Source organism: Phyllostomus hastatus, unplaced genomic scaffold, assembly GCF_019186645.2.
Source record: "Phyllostomus hastatus isolate PE091 unplaced genomic scaffold, TTU_PhHast_1.1 phas_scaffold_39, whole genome shotgun sequence".
Classification (NCBI taxonomy): Eukaryota; Metazoa; Chordata; class Mammalia; order Chiroptera; family Phyllostomidae; genus Phyllostomus; species Phyllostomus hastatus.
The window spans coordinates 7,023,588-7,045,092 of record NW_025334028.1 but is presented as its reverse complement, the minus strand read 5'-3'; the positions used below and the strand labels follow the sequence as shown (position 1 = coordinate 7,045,092).

Below are 21,505 nucleotides of genomic sequence, written 5' to 3'. Positions count from 1 at the left end.
CTTTTGTGCATATATTTATTTCCTAAAACATAGTAATTGGTTTATAAATTTAAATTCATCATTTGACTTCTCTAAACATGAGAGAATATCATAACAAAAAAGAAAAGAAAATGATTTGAAATTACTCAAGATATATTTAAATATGAACATTTAAGATAAATATTTGCATAAATTTTTAATCTTTGCTTGAAAATAGATAAACATTTACAGAATGAATATAGCATACTTGAAGAGATTTTTTTTCACAGTTTTACCCATACTGCTTATATATGATTTATCCTTTCCAATTCAAAATTTTCTAAATGGTGACACTTTAAAATGTCAAACTTTTTCACTACCTCATTGTACCCTTGGAAATTATTGTTTTTGGAAATCTGGTCAGTTCTCACAGAATCAATTCTATTTAATGTGCTATTTGAAAATGGAAAGGACATTTCTTTCTCTCGCTCTCTCTAAGGTTGATTGGTATAGATTATTGGCTCACAAACTTTTTGACCATGATCCACATTTATACAACAGTAGACTTGTGTGTACTTTAGGTCTATATTAAAATCTGCTTGAAAAGTAATGCTTAGCTTTAGTATATGTAATGTAGTCATACTTTCTATTTCTTTTTTTTTAATGTTATTCTTGACCCATGAAGTTGACTTGATGACTCACCAATGTTCTACAACTTATGGTTTGGAAAACTGATCTAGACTAGCATCAGTCTGCTGACAATAATGACAGTCTGGGAGAGTTTTTAGAAGCATTTACTTACAGGGCCAGGGGAGTGAATCTGAAAAGAGAATACTTACAGTTTACAGAATTATATTATTCTGTTGGATGTAATTTAAATTTTTATTAGAAATAGTTTTGGCTTTATTTATAAGCTGATTGTTAAGAGTCTAACTCTTAATCTTTTAGTCTCTGGGTCTAAAAACCTCTAATGAATTATATTCAGCCTGGATATCTGAATTAACAAACCTTCCAACTTATTCAAATTTAGAAAATAGTATCTTAATTAATATTTGATACAAAAGAATGAGGATACATTTCACCTTTGTGAAAGGAAAAGGTTTTTGGAAATTTTCACATAAAAGAATGGTTTGTATCAAGTATAACAGCTTCTTGAAGTTGGTAACAAAGCAAATATAATCATGTTGGAAGTAAAAATATAGGAGTCACTTACCTTACGTTTCATTAGAACTCTGAATTTGTATGAAATTGTTATATGCTATTTTCCCACTATTTTTGAAAAATCTTTAATGAAAGATCACTTGGGATAATTGTTTCACTTTGCCCAGTTATATTTGCCTGTGTAAACATATTGACTAATAAAATAATACTTTGCACTTATGTAAACTTCAAAATAAAAACTCTCTTAATCTCACAAATAAAAATAAATATAAATGTGGTAAGTGCTATCAAACTATCAGATTGTGAGAGACTCGCGGCTACTATAGGTTGAAGGATCAGGGTAGGCCTCGCTGAAGAAGCCATATTTAAATACTCACAAGGAAAAGCACTTTCTGCGCATACCCCCTGATTTACTCAAGGCACATTATTATGTTCATTGTATACATAATCACACAGATCAGAGTGGGTATATGACTGTTACAAGCTTATAAACCTAGCAAGAGGTGAACCAATTTGGCTCTTCCGAGTCCTTATCTGATTCTGTTCACATTATGCTGCTTCTCAGAATTCACCTGACATTGATAAACTAAAGCTGATGTTAGGTGAGTTACAATAGCGCACTACACATTGCTTATAAAACATACAAAGTAAAGTTTGCATCATTTTAAGTAGACAAAATAGATTTTTTCTAGCATTATTACTTTCATAGGACAACAGAGCATAATTTTGCCATTACATACAACTAAAAATATCCATATAATTTCTCATTTTTTATAATTTTTTTACTCATGATTTTCACTGAATGCATAACTCATGTGTAACTTAAAGTAAAAACTACTTAATGACTTGATTCTATGTGGTCTATGTGTTGTAACACATTTGAACTGTTTGGTGGTTAATAGTCCTGTTTACATGGGATTTAATTTTCCTGGAAAACTTGGAGCAAGGAGGAGGGGAACCTTCCTGACAGAGTGAGGCACCCTAGTAAGGACAAGCCTGATTTCGGCATTAGGAGCACTGACGTGGTCATGGGGAGGGAGAGAACCAACACAGAAAGGTGAAGATGTCAGTAGCTTTCTGGAGCTCCCTGCTTCTAAGTATGACATCTAAGTTACCTCTATTGCTTATTACTTAGGTGTATTTGTGATTAGTGACACATAGCAAAAAGACCTATGAAGATAGGAGCTCCACATATAAAAATGGTTTTGTTCAGTTAATGTGCTCAGTACTATAGAGGTATCAATCAATCAATCAATCAATCAATAGGCAAATAAAGTCACCATTGTGGGATGTTGATAAACTTTCACATTAGAAGCTATCAAGATAGGCATTGGGCTGGGCTGCTCATTTCTTTCTCTGTTAGGAGGAAACAAGCACCTCTTTGACTTGTGGGGTTTTCCAGTTTTCTTATTACGAGTCTGATGAGATTGTATCATTCAGTGTTTTGTGATTCTTCACCTTAACAGTTACATATTTTAAATAATTACCTACATTTAAAAGGATATTTTATAATTCTATCTTTTAATAATTTATTCTATAAAAGGATATAATAAAATGTAGTATAGATTTTTAAAGTTATTAATAGGCATATTTTTTAACAAAATAAAGAATGAGAGTCATACATTTCAATCATTCCATTACCCAGGTTTTGTTAGAAGGGGAACTTCAGGGAAATAATTATGGATGTTATTTGCCTTGTAATTAATATGCAGTATAAGCATAGTTTGGAACATTGCCTTCCAGAACTTAAGGGAGGGAAGGGGAAGGGAACTAACACTTGCTGAATGCCTACCATGAGCCAGGCACTGTGCTAGACACTTTGACATACATTACAGAATTTATTGTGAGTATTAAATGAGATAATGTATCCTCATTTTGCAGATGAGGAAACTGAACTTGCCCCAAGTCACATGACTGGTAAGTGGCAGAGCTGCACCAGAACCCAGACTCCAAATCCCATATTTTTTCTTCTGTACTGTGTTTAAAGCTTGCACAGAGTTGGAGAGTTATAGGAATTTTCTTTTCTCATGAAATATTTGATAACAAACCTAAAATGAGTTAGATGGTTGGAAACACTATACAGTAATTAGAACTCCTTTGCTTCTAAAATGGCAAGTTATTTGAGTAGCACCTAAGGGAAGGCTTAGGAAATAATGCCTTCTATCAAGAAAGGCCAGTTTGAAATAAATACATAGCATCTTTAAGAGCTTTCCATGTCTTAGTGTTACAGACTTAGTTATGATAATGGCTAATGATAGTCTTATAATTATAAGACTGCTTACTTGAGACGTTCCAATTGACAGTGGACTTGTGCAAACCCTTGGAAGTTCAACATTTCCTTCCTAGTGCACAAGTAAGCCCACCAGCCACCCATTATATGCCAAGTGTTGCTGGGTTCTAGGGGACTACATGCAAGGCACAAAAGATATCGCAGCTTGTCTAAAACTTTTGCTGCCTCAGAGTAAAGTTAAATTAGTGTATCTTTTTATTATCTTTCTTCAACCATGAGTTTAAACTCCCCACTGATGACCCATTTATTTTTAGAAATAATTTATGAAGTGAAATTTTAGAATAAAAAAATTCTTTGGCACATTAGTAGTTAGATGGAGCAGAAATTGGCCTTTATTAGCATACCGGAGTAAGAACATGACATCCAAGAATGCAGGATGCCCTTTCAACTGTGATGCCAGGTATCTTATCTGCGTTAAATTACCACTGAATTTTTGTATATAAACTTTTTATCACTTGTTTCAATAACAAAACTTTTAACACTTGGATTTTCTTAAAACAAGACCTTCTTTTTGCCCATATATTTTTAATGTATTAACTTTAATGTAATAAGATCATTTGAATATTTGAAATTTATCCATTGATATTTATTCAGTGACCATTAGAACTATACCATCACCAGAGAGTTACACTAATTTCTGCTAATTTATACTAATTCATATTTCTGGCTTGAACCAATGAGCTTCAGTGTGATTTTTGTTGAGAGAGATAAAATGAATAGATAGTATATCTGAAAAATCATAATAAAACTCAGTTTGTTAGCTAACATTTGAGGACTAATACATCCATACATATAATCCTTTCCAAAATACCATGTTAGGGTATTTTTTTCTAAGCTGTTGCTCAAAATGTTTTAAATATTCCTGCCTCTTTTGGAATTGCCATGATCCTTCACAGTGCCACATTTGGTCTTTGTAAGGTGGCTTCAGTTTTGGAAACAGGCAAGAATTTAGAGCCTGTTCTGATTCTAAGACCAATAAACTTTTAAAAAATATATTTTATTTACTTATTTTTAGAGAGAGGGGAAGGGAAGGAGAAAGAAAAGGAGAGAAACACTGATGTGGAAAGAAGAAACATCAATTGGTTGCCTCTGGTGCATCCCCAACTGGGGACCTGGCCTGCAACCCAGGCATGTGCCCTGGCCAGGAATCTAAGCAGCAAGAAGCGACCTTTTGGTTTGCTGGAGGATGCCAACCAATGGAACCACACTAGTCAGGGCCGAATTTTCTTTTTCATCTGTGAAGTATTCCTGCCTTCCTTTTTAACTTTTTAATGAGTACTCTCCAACTAACTTTTGTATATTGTATAAATATCCTGCTCTAAGTTTAAGTACAGAGAAAAGCAGATGTATACAAAACTAGAGAGAGAATAACAAACACTTCTGTACCTTTGTATTATTTTATTGCACTTGTTTGTGAGCAATTTGGCAAGAACAACCCTAGACTAAGGCCTGCATCCCTGCTGCTTACATATGTCAACATGATGACAGGAAACTTCCCCTTGTCACTGCCGTTGTTTCAGTTTTAGAAAGCCTTTGTCTCCTCCAGCTGTCCCATTGTTTCAGCCTTCATTACCCCATAACCTTCTTCCCTGATGTCAGTGAAGAGAACTGTTACTCCAGGCTCCAATCTCTCTCCTCTACACTATGATTTAAATACATGTTTTTAAAATTTTGTCAGTTAACAGTTTATAGCTGACTTTAAAATTCTCTTCTGAAATATTTCAAAGGTATAAGATTTTCTATGACATATACTGAGAAATCTGTGTATATAGTACTTTAAATTGTCACAGAAACAAATTTAGGATTATCCCCAGGTTGGTGATCATCATTATATTTATCACAGTTACAACTGTGATAATTGTTTCTTAAATTATGTGTAGAAGGAAGAAGCAGTACAGCCTTACAATCTTATGAAGACCTTTAAGTGGTTTTCTCCTAAAGCCATGTTTTTATCATTTTATTCTTTCATCTAATTCTTTAGTCCAGGGAGCATAAAATCTGGCATTTACCCAAAAAGAAACATGTAGATCAATTTTTGATTAACCCTTTAAACCACTTGGCTATTTTCAGTGATTATATTCCATTTACCTGAAAATAAAAGCCTTTGCCTCTCTTTTGACTAAAATTTTAGTTCTTAGTGGAATATGGAAGCGATATGTTTCATATTTGATTGGCATTTGCTTCCCACCAACTTTTATAGGATTTTATCATTTTTAACTCATTTTCTTGCATTAAGTTCTTAGAGAGCATGTATTTGGTCATATCTCATCAGAATGTCACATGAACTCTGGACTGTATGTTTTCAAAGTTGAAACAGTGGTGGCAGGAACATGTTTCATGAATTTAACCCGTCTGTCTTAAGGAAGCTGTTTATTGCAGTAGATACAATCATGCAGAATGTAAATTAGGACACTTTGAGGACTGTAGGATTCAATCTCAATAAATAAATACTAAGTCTTTCATTTAACTATGATTATACTATAATTGGACAATATTTTTTTAAATGAATACTTAGGAATATATTATTATCCCAAGAAACCTAAGACACAAAAATTACCATTTCCCATACAAACCGCAGAGCTTTGCTGTTTTGTATGTTATTTTTTGCTCTTCGATGAAAATATAGTGAGTGAGTATTTGCCTGCCAGTACTCTTTCTGGCAATAGGTCTTGCACTAAAAGACGTTAGGTGAAGTTATAGGGTATAGGAAAATTCAGACAGATGGAAGTGTGCTGCTTAATTAAAATTTCTGCAGTGGTGTGCTGGAACAAGCTCTCACTGATTTGCTAGAGCTAATTGTTAAATTTTAGGGATCTTTATGAGCTGGTTGTTAAAATAGTATTAAAATTTTAAAGATATATTTAAAAAGTTACTTAAAATATTAATACTCAAAATTTATCATTTATAACTTTTAATCTATGCTCTTGCTGTTATTTACATGTTTTATCTGCATGCTGTGCTACTTCCTGTGTATGTCTTCCCAGTTCTGAATTCACTGAAGTCATACCGGTAGCCTCCAGTTGACCATGGTGAAAGTATTTATATCATGGGCATCAACATGCTACAGATCTCACCTTGCTCCAGGAAAGCTGGTTATTAAACCTTCATCAGCACACCACTGATTTTAGGCTCAACAAACTCTCAGTTGAAAAGCTCTCTACTTTTAGCCTTTGATAAAAACCTATCTGAAATGCATTAGGGCAATTTTCTTCTTTAAATGTGTAGAGCATGCTAAATATCATTGTTCCTAGTGCTGAAGATCTTTGATACTTACAATTCCTATAATGCTCAAAATAATCATCTTAAATGTTAGCAACATCACCCCTTAAGACATGAGAAGTATGCTTTTCCAGGTCAGTTTTATATAAAATACCAAGTTGTAAAATGTTTATATGAGCATGTAATATTTCATTGCAGCTGCCACTGGTGACATGCCAACTTACCAGATCCGAGCTCCTCCAACTTCTTTGCCTCAGGGAGTGGTGGTGGCTGCCTCCCCAGGAAGTTTGCACAGCCCCCAGCAACTTGCAGAAGAAGCCACACGCAAACGAGAGCTGAGGTTGATGAAAAACAGGTAAGATGGTTCACTAGAAATCAGCAACGACTTAGAGGACATATAATTTGTAACTGTGGGGCTTTTTAAAAAATTACTTTTCCTAAGCTATTTCCTCAAGTTCAGTGTTAAGTGGCATTTTATCTGGGCTTGTGCTCTGCATGTGATGATAGATTGTCTGCTAGACATGCAACTATTTCATCAGGAGGAGGTAAATCCCTAGGTGTTAGAAAGGTAATGTCTGTAAGATACATTAATTTTTTTAATGATCATGGGAGGACTTTATTACAAATAAAAATTTATTTTGTACTTGGCATTTACTTTGTAAAATTAGGTGATAAGTATAATTTCCTAGTTTATGAGCAAAAACTTTAAGTGTGAGTTAAGAATTTTCTGGTTTTTACATGTTTCCATTTACTTTTTTTTGTAACTTTTTTCCAATTGTACTAAAATACATCTTTATTCTGATAAATTCTAGTCAAGTGAAAATACAAAACAACAGAATTAAAATTACCTATAATCCCACCACCTGGAGATATCCACTAATATTATAGTATATACATTTCCAACCTGCTCTCTCATTTTCTCACTTATTCTTGTACTGTCTCTCTGTAACTTTATTTTTTAAAGAGCAGTATATCATACAAACACTGTTTTCCAACATTCTTTTTAAAATCTAGTTTGAGCCCTGGCCAGTTTTCTCAGCTGGTTGGAGTGTCGTTCCATACACTAAAAGGTTGTGGGTGTGATCCCTGGTTAGAGCACATCTTACTGGAGGCAACCAGTTGATGTTTCTCTCTCACACCAATATTCATCCTCTCCCTCTCTCTCCCTTCCTTCCTCTGTCTCTAAAATCAATAAAACATATCCTTTGGTGACGATTTAAAATAAATAAATCTAATTTGCATATTATTTCTTGGTTTTCTTTTTTATTAGAGAGAATAGTGCAAATGAATCTGCTTTTTCAAAATGAACAGAATAAAAATAGTCTTTTCCCAGTAGTCTTGTCACCTTACTCCTAAGTCCTTGTTGCAGGAGAGTCAAACATTTCAGATGGAATCATGTGTTTGCCTATGATCAGGAATACATGGGAGTAAATTTATTAGGTGTTAGCAACCAGATTAATGTAGAAATTGTGGCTTGTAAAACTCAAATTGAGGAAAAGATGGTGTTGATGTAGCTGGGAGCTGAGCCCACTTGCTCCTACAGTCAACTGGGACACTTAGCTGATCTTATGAAAAATGAAATGAACAGCCGACAGAATCTCGGCTGATAGGGAGTTTGGAAGCCAAAGTGTGCAGAGGATGCTTCGAAACGGGCAGTAAGGAGGTTTTATAGGCCTAGGGGAAGGTCCCTGGACCAGGTGCCAAAACCGTGGCTGCTGTGGGAACCCTGGAGGAGAGACGGATCAGTTACAGCAGCCCAGCCGCTCCCTCCCCTCCCAAGGCAGGGAACCCCAGACCCGCCCCAGGAGAGACCTGGATGCATAAAGTTGATGGGGGGGAAAGGCAGCAAGCTAAGTACAGCCAGCTGTGTACCAAGGCTGGGGTGGCGGTTGCTGCCTGGAACATTGCCAGAGAATTTGGGGGATCCTAATGACACCTGGAGCTAGGAGAGGAGGAGGGCCTCGACTGGCTGTGACCTTTATAGACTCTGGACTTGCCAGAGGGTTGCAGAGAGGGTGTAGAAAGCCAGGCTGCGGCTTCGAGTAGCAGTGGCACCCTGGAGACTTTTTTCAAAAGGGTGCACCACACTATGAAGGGACCACATGTGACAGCGGTCCAGCCAACAAAGAGGGAGGAGTGTGGGTGCAATTTGCTCCCACTCCATGTGCCTCATGGACTGATCAAAGGGGTGCAAAGTGAAGTGGCTTGTTGGTGCCCGCTGAACTCAAATGAGCACAGTGCAGAGTGCAGGACGCACAGTGCTCTGAGAGCCTGGGCTGGAAACTGGGCGCCTGTGATGATCGTACCCCAGACTGAGCCCCCGTCCTGGGGGAACCCATGGGAATGGAAAAAACGGAGCCCAACCTCCTCTGCCTTCAGGAAACTGGAAGACCTGCAAAACCTGCTGGAAAGGCTTTCTGTTTTCTCAAAAGTGAGACAGTAAGACCTGGGGCTGAGAGAAAACCGCAGACAGATCCAGAAAGAAGTCAGAAGGCAAACACCAACAGCTGAGACAAATTTCACTTTGCTCTCTTTCAGAACTTGAATGTTTTTTCTTAATTTCTTCTTTCCGCTTATTCAGTTTTTGTGTTTGTGTTTGTTTTTGATGGTTTGTTTTGATTTTTTATTCTCCCTTTCATGTTGCATTTTAATTTTTCTTCTTTCACTTCCCTCATATTCCAAATAACACACTATTCTTGGTCTTTCACTTTTTATTCTTTTTAATCAGATTATGTATTTCTTATCATACTGTTGTTATTCCAAATTCCACATAGCACCCTTCCCTGGTCTTAATCCATTTCACTGTCTTCTTGAGCTTTATCACTATTGTTGTAAACTTTATTTTCTCTCACACTATGCCAAGTTCCTATCCCTGACTCTCACTCTTTCTCCTCCATCTAACCTTGCACAAGCACTCCTCTTTCTTAGGTCAGCTCACATTCCTTATCCCTTCCTATGAGTCTTATTTCTATTCCACCTTTTATAAACAGTGGCTGGTTGAGTGAACTACCAGGGTTATTGCGGTTCTTCTCCAAAGGAACTCCTATTTGTTTACTACTTGTATGTACTTTAAATCCCATAGAATACTCTCCCACTGTCTTAGTCCATTTTGACTTCCACCTGCCTCTAATCAGTTGAGGGAGGAATTTTATTTCATTGTTTCCTCTCTCCCTTTTTTTACCTGCTCTCGCAACCTGATCTTTACTCCTTACTCCTATTAGTTTGCTACCCCATCCTCTCAAAACCATTTTTCTTCACTGTGGACGTTTCATATTCACTTTTCACTTGTCTACAACATTCTTATTACCAATCTACCTTTACTAAACTTGATTCAGCTGTCATTGATATTGACCCTGCTGTGGGTTTTCTGCAAATTTGCTCCTATTGATCCAGTTTTACTCCAAACTTCCAATTTTACTCTAAACTTCATAGTATACTCTTCTCTCTTCTTACCCCATTTTTCCCATCACCCTTTTGTGTTTTACTTATGTTTTAAAAATTTTCTCTCCCTTTCTTCACCTCGGTTCTATCCTAGCTCTTAATCATTTCTCCTCTCTTTTACCATGCAATAACATTTTCCCTTCTTTCAGTCATCTCATATGCCCTTTGACATTTCTTATAGTATCAGCAATCTTTCCTCACCTTTGTTACTCTTAGTCCTATTGCAGTTGAGACTACATATGTGGTATGTGGTTCTTTTTCCTGGCATAGGTTTGGTCATCTGATATTATTGCTTTGTTAACCAACACCTGTACAACAGCATACAAGACAAGGTGGAAGTTACAACTACCAGTAAACCAGCTGGAGGGGAGCACCCACCAGCAAGGAAGCCACCAACAGGTAACTCTCAAGAGCTACAAGGGAGCCCACACAAATGGAAGAAAGGGTAACCCTAGAGCATCCAGACAAGAATATCCAAGAGACCGTACCAATGAGTCCCACAGAACTTTTACCACAGAAGTTCACCCTATGAAGATAGCTGGCAAAGCAGAGCACCCAGAATCACAGAAACAACAAAGAGAGTCACCTAAAATGGGGAGACAAAAAAGAACCTACAATTGAAAGGACTGGAAGATTCCCTAGTAAAAGAGCTAAATGAAATTGAGGCAAGCAAACTATCAGACACAGAATTCAAAAGAATGATTATAAGGAACTTATGGAAACTACAACATCATGAAAAAGGAAATAGAAACTATAAACAAGAACCAGGAAGAAATGGAAAATACAATTTCTGATATTAAAAAACACAGTAGAAGGAATTACAAGCAGGCTGGATGAAGCAGAGGACCAAATTTGGGATCTGGAAGACAAGGTGGAAAGAAACACCCAGGTAGAGTAGCTGCACAAAAAAAGACTAAAAAATATGAAGATGGCTTAAGGGAACTCCAAAATAACATGAAATGCAACAACACTCGAATCAGGAATACCAGGAGGAAAAGAAAATGAATAAGGGATAGAAACCCTGTTTGAAAAAATAATGACAGAAAACTTTCCAAACCTGGAGAGGGAAAAATCCACACAAGTGTAGGAGGCACAGAGAGTCCCAATCAGGCTGAACCCAAAGAGACCTACTCCAAGACACACCATAATTAAAATACCAAGTTTTAAAGACAAAAGAGAATCTTAAAAGTAGCAAAGAAGACACAAGAAGTAACATACAAAGGGGCTCCAATAAGGCTAGCACCTGATTTCTCAATAGAAACACTCCAATCCCGGAGAGAATGGAAAGAAATATTCCAACTAATGAAAAGCAAAGGCCTGCAACCAAGACTACTCTACCTAGCAAGGCTCTCAATTAAAATGGAAGGCCAAATAAGGAGACAAAAAGAAGGCTGAATACGTCTCCACCAAACCAGCAATGCAAGCTATTCTAAAGGGACTGCTATAAGAAGAGGAAGGAAAAGAGTGAGAGAGAGAGGAACACAGGTTCAAAGGGGATAAAATGAAAAAGTACCTATCAGTAATAACCTTAAATGTTAATGGATTAAATGCTGCAATCAAAAGACATAGGGTAGCTGAATGGATAAGAAATCATGACCCACACATATGCTGCCTACAAGAGACCCACCTCAGAACAAAAGACCTACACAGACTGAAAGTGAAGGGCTGGGAAAAAAATATTCCAAGCAAGTGGACAGGGAAAAATCCTGGGGTAGCAGTACTCATATCAGACAAAATAGACTTCAAAACAAAGGCCATAAAAATAGACACAGAAGGACACTTCAAAATACTCAAGGGAAGAATCCATCAGATCCATGAAGACATGAACATTGTAAACATACGCACCCAACACAGGAGCACCCAAATACATAAGGAAAATGTTGGAGGACTTCAAGAAAGATATAGACAGCAACACAATTATAGGAGGGGATTTTAACACCCCACTGTCAGCAGTGGATAGATCTTACAAACAAAATATCAGCAAGGATATCACAGCATTGAACAATGGCCTACATCAAATAGACTGATATATATAGAACCTTTCATCCCAAAGAAGCAAAATACACATTCTTTTCAAATGCACATGGACCATTTCCAATGATAGACTTCATGATAGGGCACAAAACAAGCCTCAGCAAATTCAAGAAAATTGAAGTCATATCAAGCATTTTCTCAGATCATATGGGACTGAGATTAGAAACCAACCTTAAGGGGGAAAAAATCAAAACATTCAAATTCATGGATAATGAATAGTGTGCTATTAAACAATGAATGGGGTAATAATGAGATCAAGGAAGAAATCAGAAAGTTTCCGGAAACAAATGAAAATGAACTCACAACAGTCCCAAACCTATGGGACACAGTAAAGGAAGTCCTGAGAGGGAAGTTCTTAGTGATACAGGCCTACCTAAGAAGGACTGAAATATTTCAAATAAACAACCTAACCCTACATCCACAAGAACTGGAGAATAACAACAAGCAAAGCCCAGAGCAAGTAAAAGGGAGGAAATAACCAAGATCAGAGGAATATTAAATGACATAGAGACTAAAAGAACAATTCTAAGGATCAATAAATCCAGGAGCTTTTTTTTTTCTTGCAGACATAAACAAAATTGAAAAGCCTTTACAGACTGATCAAGAAAAAAATAGAGATGACCCAAATGAATACAATCAGAAATGAAAGAGGAGACATTACAACTGACACCTCAGATATACAAAGCATTGTAAGAAATTCCTATGAATGACTATATGCCAAGAAATTTGAAAACCTAGGTGAAATGGACAAATTTCTAGAAAAATATAACCTTCCAAAACTGAATCAAGAAGAAGCAGAAAGCCTGAACAGATCAGTAACAGCTGGTGAAATTGAAGCACTAATCAGAAAACTCATGGCACACAAAAGCCCTGGACCAGGCGGTTTCACAGGAGAATTTTACAAAACATTTAAGGAAGAGCTAACCCCTATCCTTCACAGACGATTCCCAAAAATCCAAGAAGATGGAAGATTCCCCAACTCTTTTTAGGAGGCCAGCATCATCCTAATCCAAAAACCAGATAAAGACACAACAAAGAAAGAAAACTTCAGGCCAATATGGCTGATGAACATAGATGCCAAAATTCTCAACAAAATATTGGCAAACTACATCCAACAATACATTAAAAAGCTCATTCACCATGACCAAATGGGATTCATCCCAGGGACGCAAGCATACTACAATATTCACAAATCAATAAATGTAATACATCACACAAACAAAAGGAAAGACAAAAATAACATGATCTTATCAATAGATGCAGAAAAAACATTTATGATTAAAACACTGAGCAAAGTAGGAGAAGAGGGAGCATACTTCAACATAAAAAAGGCCATATATGAGAAACCAACAGCCAACATCATACTCAATATGCAAAAATTAAAAGCTTTCCCACTAAGATTAAGAATGAGCGAAGGATTTCCACTCTCACCACTTCTATTCAACATAGTATTGGAAGTCCTAGCCACAGCAACCAGACAAGAAAAAAAAAATAAAAGGCATCCAAATGGGAAAAGAGGAAGTAAAACTCACTGTTGGCAGATGACATGATAGTGTACATAGAAAACCCTAAAGACTCCACCAAAAAACTACTCAACCTAATAAGTGAATTTGGCAAAACAGTGGAATACAAAGTCAATATTCAGAAAGCAAAGGCATTTTTTTACATCAACAGTGAAACATCAGAAACAGAAATCATTAAAAAAATCCCATTTGATATAGCAACAAGAAAAATAAAGTCCCTAGGAATAAGCCTAACCAAGGAGGTAAAAGACCTCCATGCAGAAAACTACACAACACTGAAGAAAGAAATTAAGGAAGACACAAACAAATGGAAGCATGTGCCATGTTCATGGATTGGAAGAATTAACATCATCAAAATGTCCATACTACCCAAAGCAATTTATAGATTCAATGCAACCCCTATTAAAGTACAAATGGCACATTTCACAGATAAAGAACAAACATTTCAAACATTTATATGGAACCATAAATGACCCCAAATAGCCTCAGCAATTCTGAGAAACAAGAACAAAGTAGAAGGGATCACAATATGTGATATCAAACTACATTACAAAGCCACTGTAATCAAAACAGTCTGGTACGACATAAGAACAGACACATAGAACAATGGAACAGATTAGAGGGCCCAGAAATAAACCTAAATGTCTATGGTCAATTAATAGTCAATAAAGGTGGCAGAAGCATAAAATGGCGGAAAAATAGCCTCTTCAACAAATGGTGTTGGGCGATCTGTACAGCTACATGCAAAAAAAAAAAAAAGTGAAAATCACCAACTCACACCATACACAAAAATAAATTCAGGGTGCATAAAAGACTTACATATAAGTCATGACACCATAAAAGTCCTAAAGAGAATATAGGCAGGAAAATTTAAGACATTCCATGCAACAATATTTTCACTGAAATGTCCCCTAGAATAAGGGACATAAAGGAAAGAATAAACAAATGGAACTTCATCAAATTAAAAAGCTTCTGCACAGCTAAAGAAAACATCAGCAAAATGAAAAGGGAACCAACTTTATGGGAAAACATAATTGCCAATGGCATCTCAGACAAGGGTTTGATCTCCAAAACATTTAAAGAACTCACAGGATTCCACACCAGGAAGACAAACAACCCAATTAAAAAATGGGCAAAGGACCTGAACAGACACTTCTCCAAGGAGGATATGCAGAGAGCCCAGAGGCATATGAAAGGTTGCTCAGCATACTAGCCATCAGAGAGATGCAAATTAAAACCACAATGAGATACCACCTCACACCAGTCAGAATGGCCATCATAAACAAATCAACAAACAACAAGTGTTGGAGAGGATGTGGAGAAAAGGGAACCCTTGCACACTGTTGGTGGGAATGCAGACTGGTATAGCCCCTGTGGAAAACAGTATGGAATTTCCTCAAAATATAAAAAATAAACAATGGAACCGCCTTTTGACCCAGTGATTCCATTGCTGTGATTACACTCTAAGAACACTGAAACACCAATTGAAAAGAACTTACGCACCCCAATGTTCAGCGCAGTGTTATTTATAATAGCCAAGTGCTGAAAACATCCTAAGTGCCCATCTGTAAATGAATGCGTCAAAAAGCTGTGGTGCATTTACCCAGTGGAATACTATGCAGCAGAAATAGGGAACTCCTGCTTTTCGTGGCAGCATGGATGGAACAGGAGAACATTATGCTAAGCGAAATAAGCCAGGTGGTAAAAGACAAATACCATATGATCTATCAGTGGAACCTAAAAAGCAAAACAAACAGGCAAGCAAAATATAACCAGAGACATTGTTATAAAGGACAAACTGGCATTCATCAGAGGGGAGGAGGGAGGGCGATAACAGGGGAAGGAGGAAGGATCATCGAGGAACATGTATAAAGGACCCATGGACAAAGAAACACGGGTTGGGAGAGGATTGAAGGGGGGAGGTGGGTGTGGGTAGGATGTGAGAGAGTAATAGGAGGAAAATAACGACAACTGTAATTGAACAACAATTAAAAAAAGACTCTCAAATCCAGAAATAAGTTCATCACTGTCCTTTGTAACTGAGTATGAAGAAAGTAGCAGCTATATTCAGTTTACTAATAGCCTTTTAAATGTCACAATTTGATGTATTATAGTACTTTGTATGTTTGCTACAGTTCCCAGGCTTATGACAAGTCACTAGATGGAGTTTTGTACCCTGTGGAACTCGACGGATTACCGGCAATAGGACCATTAGATACACACATCTTCATCAGTGGTTGTGCCAGGTTGTAAGTCCTGCTGGATTCACCTTTTACACCACCAGTATTTTGCTCAGAAAATCTGAAGGGGCTGAATGGGCAGGGCTCACATAGTATCACAGTTGGTGTGTGGAGATCTTGCCACTGAAGATCCCTAACTTTGATCAGATGGAGGATTGTGGATACTTTAAAACTGTACTTTCAGAGATCCAAGGAGCTACAAATATAATTGCCTCTCTGGTCACAGAATGCACATTGTGAAGTTCAGTTTATAATGTCAAGTGTGATGATAATGCAGAATTGTTTATCGATGTTTTATTTTCCCAAAGAAAATAAAAAGGAAGAACTAGGAGTTTAGCCTTGTTATCTCCCTGGTGTCATTTTATACCTTTATTTTTAGGTTTAAAAATGTTGTCAGAACTACCAAAATGAAATAGATAAAACATTCGGCAGTGGATTCCTATAAAAGGTGCCCCACAGCTACCTACACACACATATGAGCTCTCCCTGTGGGAAAAATTATAAAATACTGGGATTTTAAAAAACAATTTGTTAATAACTATTGGATAGCATTTGTGTTTGGACTCTAAATAACCCAAGGGAATGGAAGCTTAACCTTGCTGGTGGTATTTTTTAAAAGATTTTATTTATTTATTTATTTATTTATTTATCCATCTATTTATTTATTTATTTTTAGGGAGTGGGAGAAGATAGGGAGAAAGAAAGGGAGAGAAATATCAATCTATTGCCTCTCACACACACCCAACTTGGTCCTGTACTGCAACCCAGGCATGTGCCCTGACCTAGAACCATACCAGTGACCTTTTGCTTTTCAGAGTGATGCTTAACCAACTGAGCCATGCTGGTCAGGGCGTAGGTGGTATTTGATCTCACATTGTGGGTCCAGAGATACAGGCATCCAGAACCAAGGCCCCATGGTGTCATCCAGGATCCAGGCTCCTCCTCCTGCCCTGCCACCTCCCTAGCCCAACGTTTGTTCCTGTGATCCAGTGTGGCTGCGTCCCCTCCAGCCATTTCATCAGTCAGGAAGAGGAAAGAAGAACTGAAGCTTAAACTGGGGGCTGGTTGAGTCTGACCCTTCTAAAAACTTTTCCTGGAAGGCTCTGCCAGCAACTTTTACCCACATTTCATTGACTAGAAATAGCTAATAGAATCCCCAGCTTCAAGGGATTCTGAGAAGGGTCTGTTTTAGCTTTTCAAATCTCAGTTTTGAAGCAATATAAGAGAAAAGCAGAAAATGAATGGCTATTATGTTGCTCAGTATCTGTTGAGTGAGTACCATATGCACATTTTAAGTGCTTTGTTTCTACTGTTTGCATAACTATCACATAACTTTCACATGAGAATAGGTCTGGCTATTATCCTTACCTTACAGGTAGGAACTGAGGTTCAGAGACTTTACATGAGTTGGTTAATATCACACAGTGCAAACTAGACCGAACCTGGATATTCAACCAGCCAGTCTCTATTCCAGAGCCTATCCACTACACTAAGACCAGAGTCACCCCTGAAAGACCTCAGCATGATCTTCAGATTCAACTTTATGGAAAGAATGTAGGTTTCATTCAATAACGTGAAAGATCTTTTATACATTTTTTTCTTTTTATTCTTTGTTTAGCCCTTATAATGGATATTTAATTATATTTCTACCAATCCGGCCACAGTTTTTCTTTCTTTACAGCCTTGTCAGCTTTTCCCGTTTGCCATGTATTTTTCTCTCCATGCTGAAGATATATCCAGACAAAAGCAAGGCCTGAAAACTGAGCTCTAACTATTAATAGAAGAAACAGGTGTTTTCCATAGCTGAGAAGTTAAGTTCTTAGGAGTGTGCCTTCTACTAGTGTGATTAGTTAAAGCTTTGTGCTTAGAACGTTCGACTCTGGTAGCAGCACGTGCACACATGTGAAACACCAAGTATGGATGTTTACAGTACATAGTACACCTTGGTAAAAAAAATTCAGGTTAAATAGCCCATAACACTGCTATTAGATATTTAAAATTTCATTTAATGGTGACCTGTCTTATAAAATGACCATCTTCCTTCTAGATTTAGAATTTAATGTAATGATATAATTGTGAAAACCTTGGTATTCATTAAATGTATATTTTAGTTCCTTTGTGGAATAGTTGAATTCTGTTCCCAAACTGGCATGTTTTTAAGTGTCCTTGGATTTATTCTTTGCTTTTTCCCCACACATCATTAGATTAAATTAATCAGTACTTATCAGATTCAATTCATTTATACATTGTTACTTTTTTTGCTAATCAGTTGAGAAGTCTGAGAACTTTGTGGGTTCACAGAGGAGCGCATTGTTCTTGCTAGGAAATAGGGGTTGATCTTTTCCTACAGTTTATTGGCATTTCAGGATCTCTTTAATTTCTGCTGACTCTTGCTTCCTGCAGGGAAAAACACATAATCAGTTTTTGGTGAGAATCGACTATCCTAAAAATAAAACAGAATTGGCCAGATCTGTTGTACGCTCACTGCTAGTTCAGACTTGCAACAGTGGTAATTGGCATTACAGTAAATTGGTGTTTAGACATTCAACACAACTTTTATTAAATATAGTTGAATTATTTTTAAAAATTTATTGATTTTAGAGTGTGTGTGAGAGAAACACTGATTTGTTGTTCTACTTATTTATGCATTTATAGGTTGATTTTTGCACATGCCCTGGCCAGAGATTGAACCTGCAACCTTGGAGTATCAGGACGATGCTCCAACCAACTGAGCTACCCCACCAGGGCCTGAATTATCTTTCAATATAGGATTTTTTGGCATGAAAAATATCCCTAAGGCAGTTTTTTTTAATTGAAAACTCCAAAAATAAAACTGTTAGAAGAATACAATCTATAGAGAATTAAGTGACGTAGTTGCCAACCTCTCCCACCCAGAAAGAAAGGAGAGAGAAAATGTTGGTTGTATTCATTGTGTTTCTTTTGGTGGGATGATGCATGAAAATGACCATGGCTCATCTTTTTATTTGTGTCTGTTGCTTTGGCTGCTGGCCTGTTCTTTCCTTTGGGTATGCCTACAGTATGTTAAAATTCAGTGGATTGGATAGTAAATGCCTATGATGAGAGAACAGCCTTGAGTAATTAAGTAGCTTTCTTTTCATTTTCCTGGTGTTTTCACATTCCTGGATTTCAATTGTCTGAACTATTGAGTATTGTATCTTGTACCTTCCTTCTTTCCATCTTTAATTTTCAGAAGCAGAGTCCATTTCATTTTGGTTTATGAAAATGTGCATGATTTATGATTCATTTATTGTTATTTTTATCCATGTTGTTTCCCAGCCAACAACTGTCTCGCAGTCCTGATTAATTTATTTGTTTCACTGTGATTTAATCTTGAAAAATGAAAATCTCTATTGATATTTAAGATCTCTGGGGATTAATTTTTGTAATCATTCTTGATAAAATAAAGTTAACTCATTATGATGGAATGTAGGGCTTTTGGTGGACAAAAATAACTAAGAGATTCAAAAGGATCTGTAAATGTTTTTGTAGAAATTCCACTTGAAAATGTGGTTCTAATGTTTTAGGTTGCTGAAAACCATTCTAGTCACTGTTGTTGTGGAATGTGTGCCCCACGAAAACACCATTTATGATGAATGCTGGGCAAATGGACTCTGCTCTCAAATCATTCCTGTTGTCTCAGAGTCACCTTACAAAAAGGCATGGGCTTGGGTACATTTGTTGTGTGGCTTTGTGCAGAACTTACCTAGGATTGCTTGGCCATTGAGTTTGGGGCCCCAAAGTTTGCGGAGCCCCTCTGGACTGTGCTGGGAGGTCGTTCCTGAGTCATTTGCCTTGTGTTGGTTGCAGGGAAGCTGCCCGGGAGTGTCGCAGGAAGAAGAAAGAATATGTCACATGTCTTGAAAATCGTGTGGCTGTGCTTGAAAACCAAAACAAGACTCTCATTGAGGAACTCAAGGCCCTTAAAGATCTTTATTGCCATAAAGCAGAGTAACTCTTTGACTTGGACCTTGTTTACTGTGAACTCAAATCAAGGCAGGAGATGCAGCAATTCTACTAATTGTCATGTGGACATATGGAAGGGACACTTGTGACCCTTAAGAATCCAGTTTGGCTTAGTGTTTGAAATTGAGTGGGTAGTGTTGTACCAAATTTGGAATGCAACCATGATCACATACACCAAGCTCACTTCAGTCTCTTCAGTCAATAGCATGCAAAAATTGTTTTCTTTGCCCTTTTGCTTCTCTTTTTTTTTTTCAGGGAAGCTGCTAAAGAATGTCGACGTCGAAAGAAAGAATATGTAAAATGTCTGGAGAGTCGAGTTGCAGTGCTAGAAGTTCAGAACAAGAAGCTTATAGAGGAACTTGAAACCTTGAAAGATATTTGCTCTCCTAAAACAGATTAGTATAGTACTTTACTATGAACTGATTACATGTACAGTTGCTTTTGAAAGCAATACAATATGTAGTCGGCAAGAATTATGGCTCTTTTCCTTTGTATCATTCATAATATTATCTAACCTCTAACATTCCTAAAATACTTCATTGTATGTAGTGAACTCTTAGCTGTAACTTCAATTTTTAAAAAGAGACAAACTAAAAAATGTATTTAGCAAATTTTTGAAAGTATATTTTATTGATTAGGCTCTTATAGTTGTCCCATTTTTTCTCCCCTTCATCCCCCTCTGAGCTATATGCCCGCTCTGTCCATCATTCCTCCCCACCCCAATTAGTTCATGTCCATGGGTCATACATATAAGTTCTTTGGCTTCTCCATTTACTATACTGTTCTTAACCTCCTCCTAATTTGTACCTACCAATTGTGCTTCTTATTCCCTGTACCTTTTCTCCCATTCTCTCCCTCCCCCTTATCCTTGATAACTCTCCATGTGATCTCCATTCCTGTGATTCTGTTCCTGTTCTACTTGTTTGCTTAGTTTGTTTTTGTTTTTTGGTCTAGTTGTTGATAGTTGTGAGTTTGTCATCATTTTACTGTTCTTAGTTTTGATCATCTTCTTTTTCTTAGAAAAGTCCCTTTAATATTTCATATAATAAGAGCTTGGTGCTGATGAACTCCTTTAGCTTTACCTTGTTTGGGAAGCACTTTATCTGCCCTTTAATTCTAAGTAATAGCTTTGCTGGATAGAGTAATCTTGGATGTAGGTCCTTGCCTTTCATGACTTGGAATATTTCTTTCCAGCCCCTTGTTGCCTTCAAGGTTTCTTTGGAGAAATCAACTGATAGTCTTATGAGAACTCCTTTGTCTGTAGCTGCCTCCTTTTCTCTTTCTGCTTTTAAGATTTTTCTCTTTACCTTTAATCTTGGGTAATTTGATTATGGGGTGTCTTGGTGTGTTCCTCCTTGGGCCCAACTTCTTTGGGACTCTCTTAGCTTACTGGATTTGCATGTTTATTTCCTTTGCCAGACTGAGGAAGTTTTCCTTCATTATTTTTTCAAATAAGTTTTCAATTTCTTGCTCTTCCTCTTTTCCTTCTGGCACCCCTATGATTCAGATGTTGGAATGTTTAAAGTTGTCCCAGAGCTTCCTCTGCCTCTCCTCATTTTTTTGAATTCTCATTTCATCATTCTGTTCTGGTTGAATTTTTATTTCTTCCTTCTGTTCCAAATAGTTGATTTGAGTCCCAGTTTCCTTCCCTTCAC

The 21,505-nt window shown here is 37.0% G+C and overlaps 1 protein-coding gene across 9 annotated transcripts in view; it reads left to right on the top strand.

The window, feature by feature from the left end:
- The window catches only part of LOC123806894 (cAMP-responsive element modulator-like), a 76,167-nt gene extending 55,706 nt beyond the window's left edge, over nt 1-20,461 (top strand). For 3 of the 9 annotated variants that reach the window (XM_045820343.1, XM_045820342.1, XM_045820349.1), the window contains 2 exons: nt 6,827-6,983; nt 20,106-20,461. In XM_045820343.1, the coding sequence (XP_045676299.1) occupies nt 6,827-6,983; nt 20,106-20,250 (302 nt within the window). In that variant the 3' untranslated portion in view covers nt 20,251-20,461. Of the gene's footprint in view, nt 1-3,000; nt 3,037-6,826; nt 6,984-19,694 lie in introns of all 9 variants that reach the window. The other 6 variants (XM_045820341.1, XM_045820345.1, XM_045820344.1 and 3 more) reach the window with 3 other exon arrangements.
- Nucleotides 20,462-21,505: the final 1,044 nt, after the last annotated feature.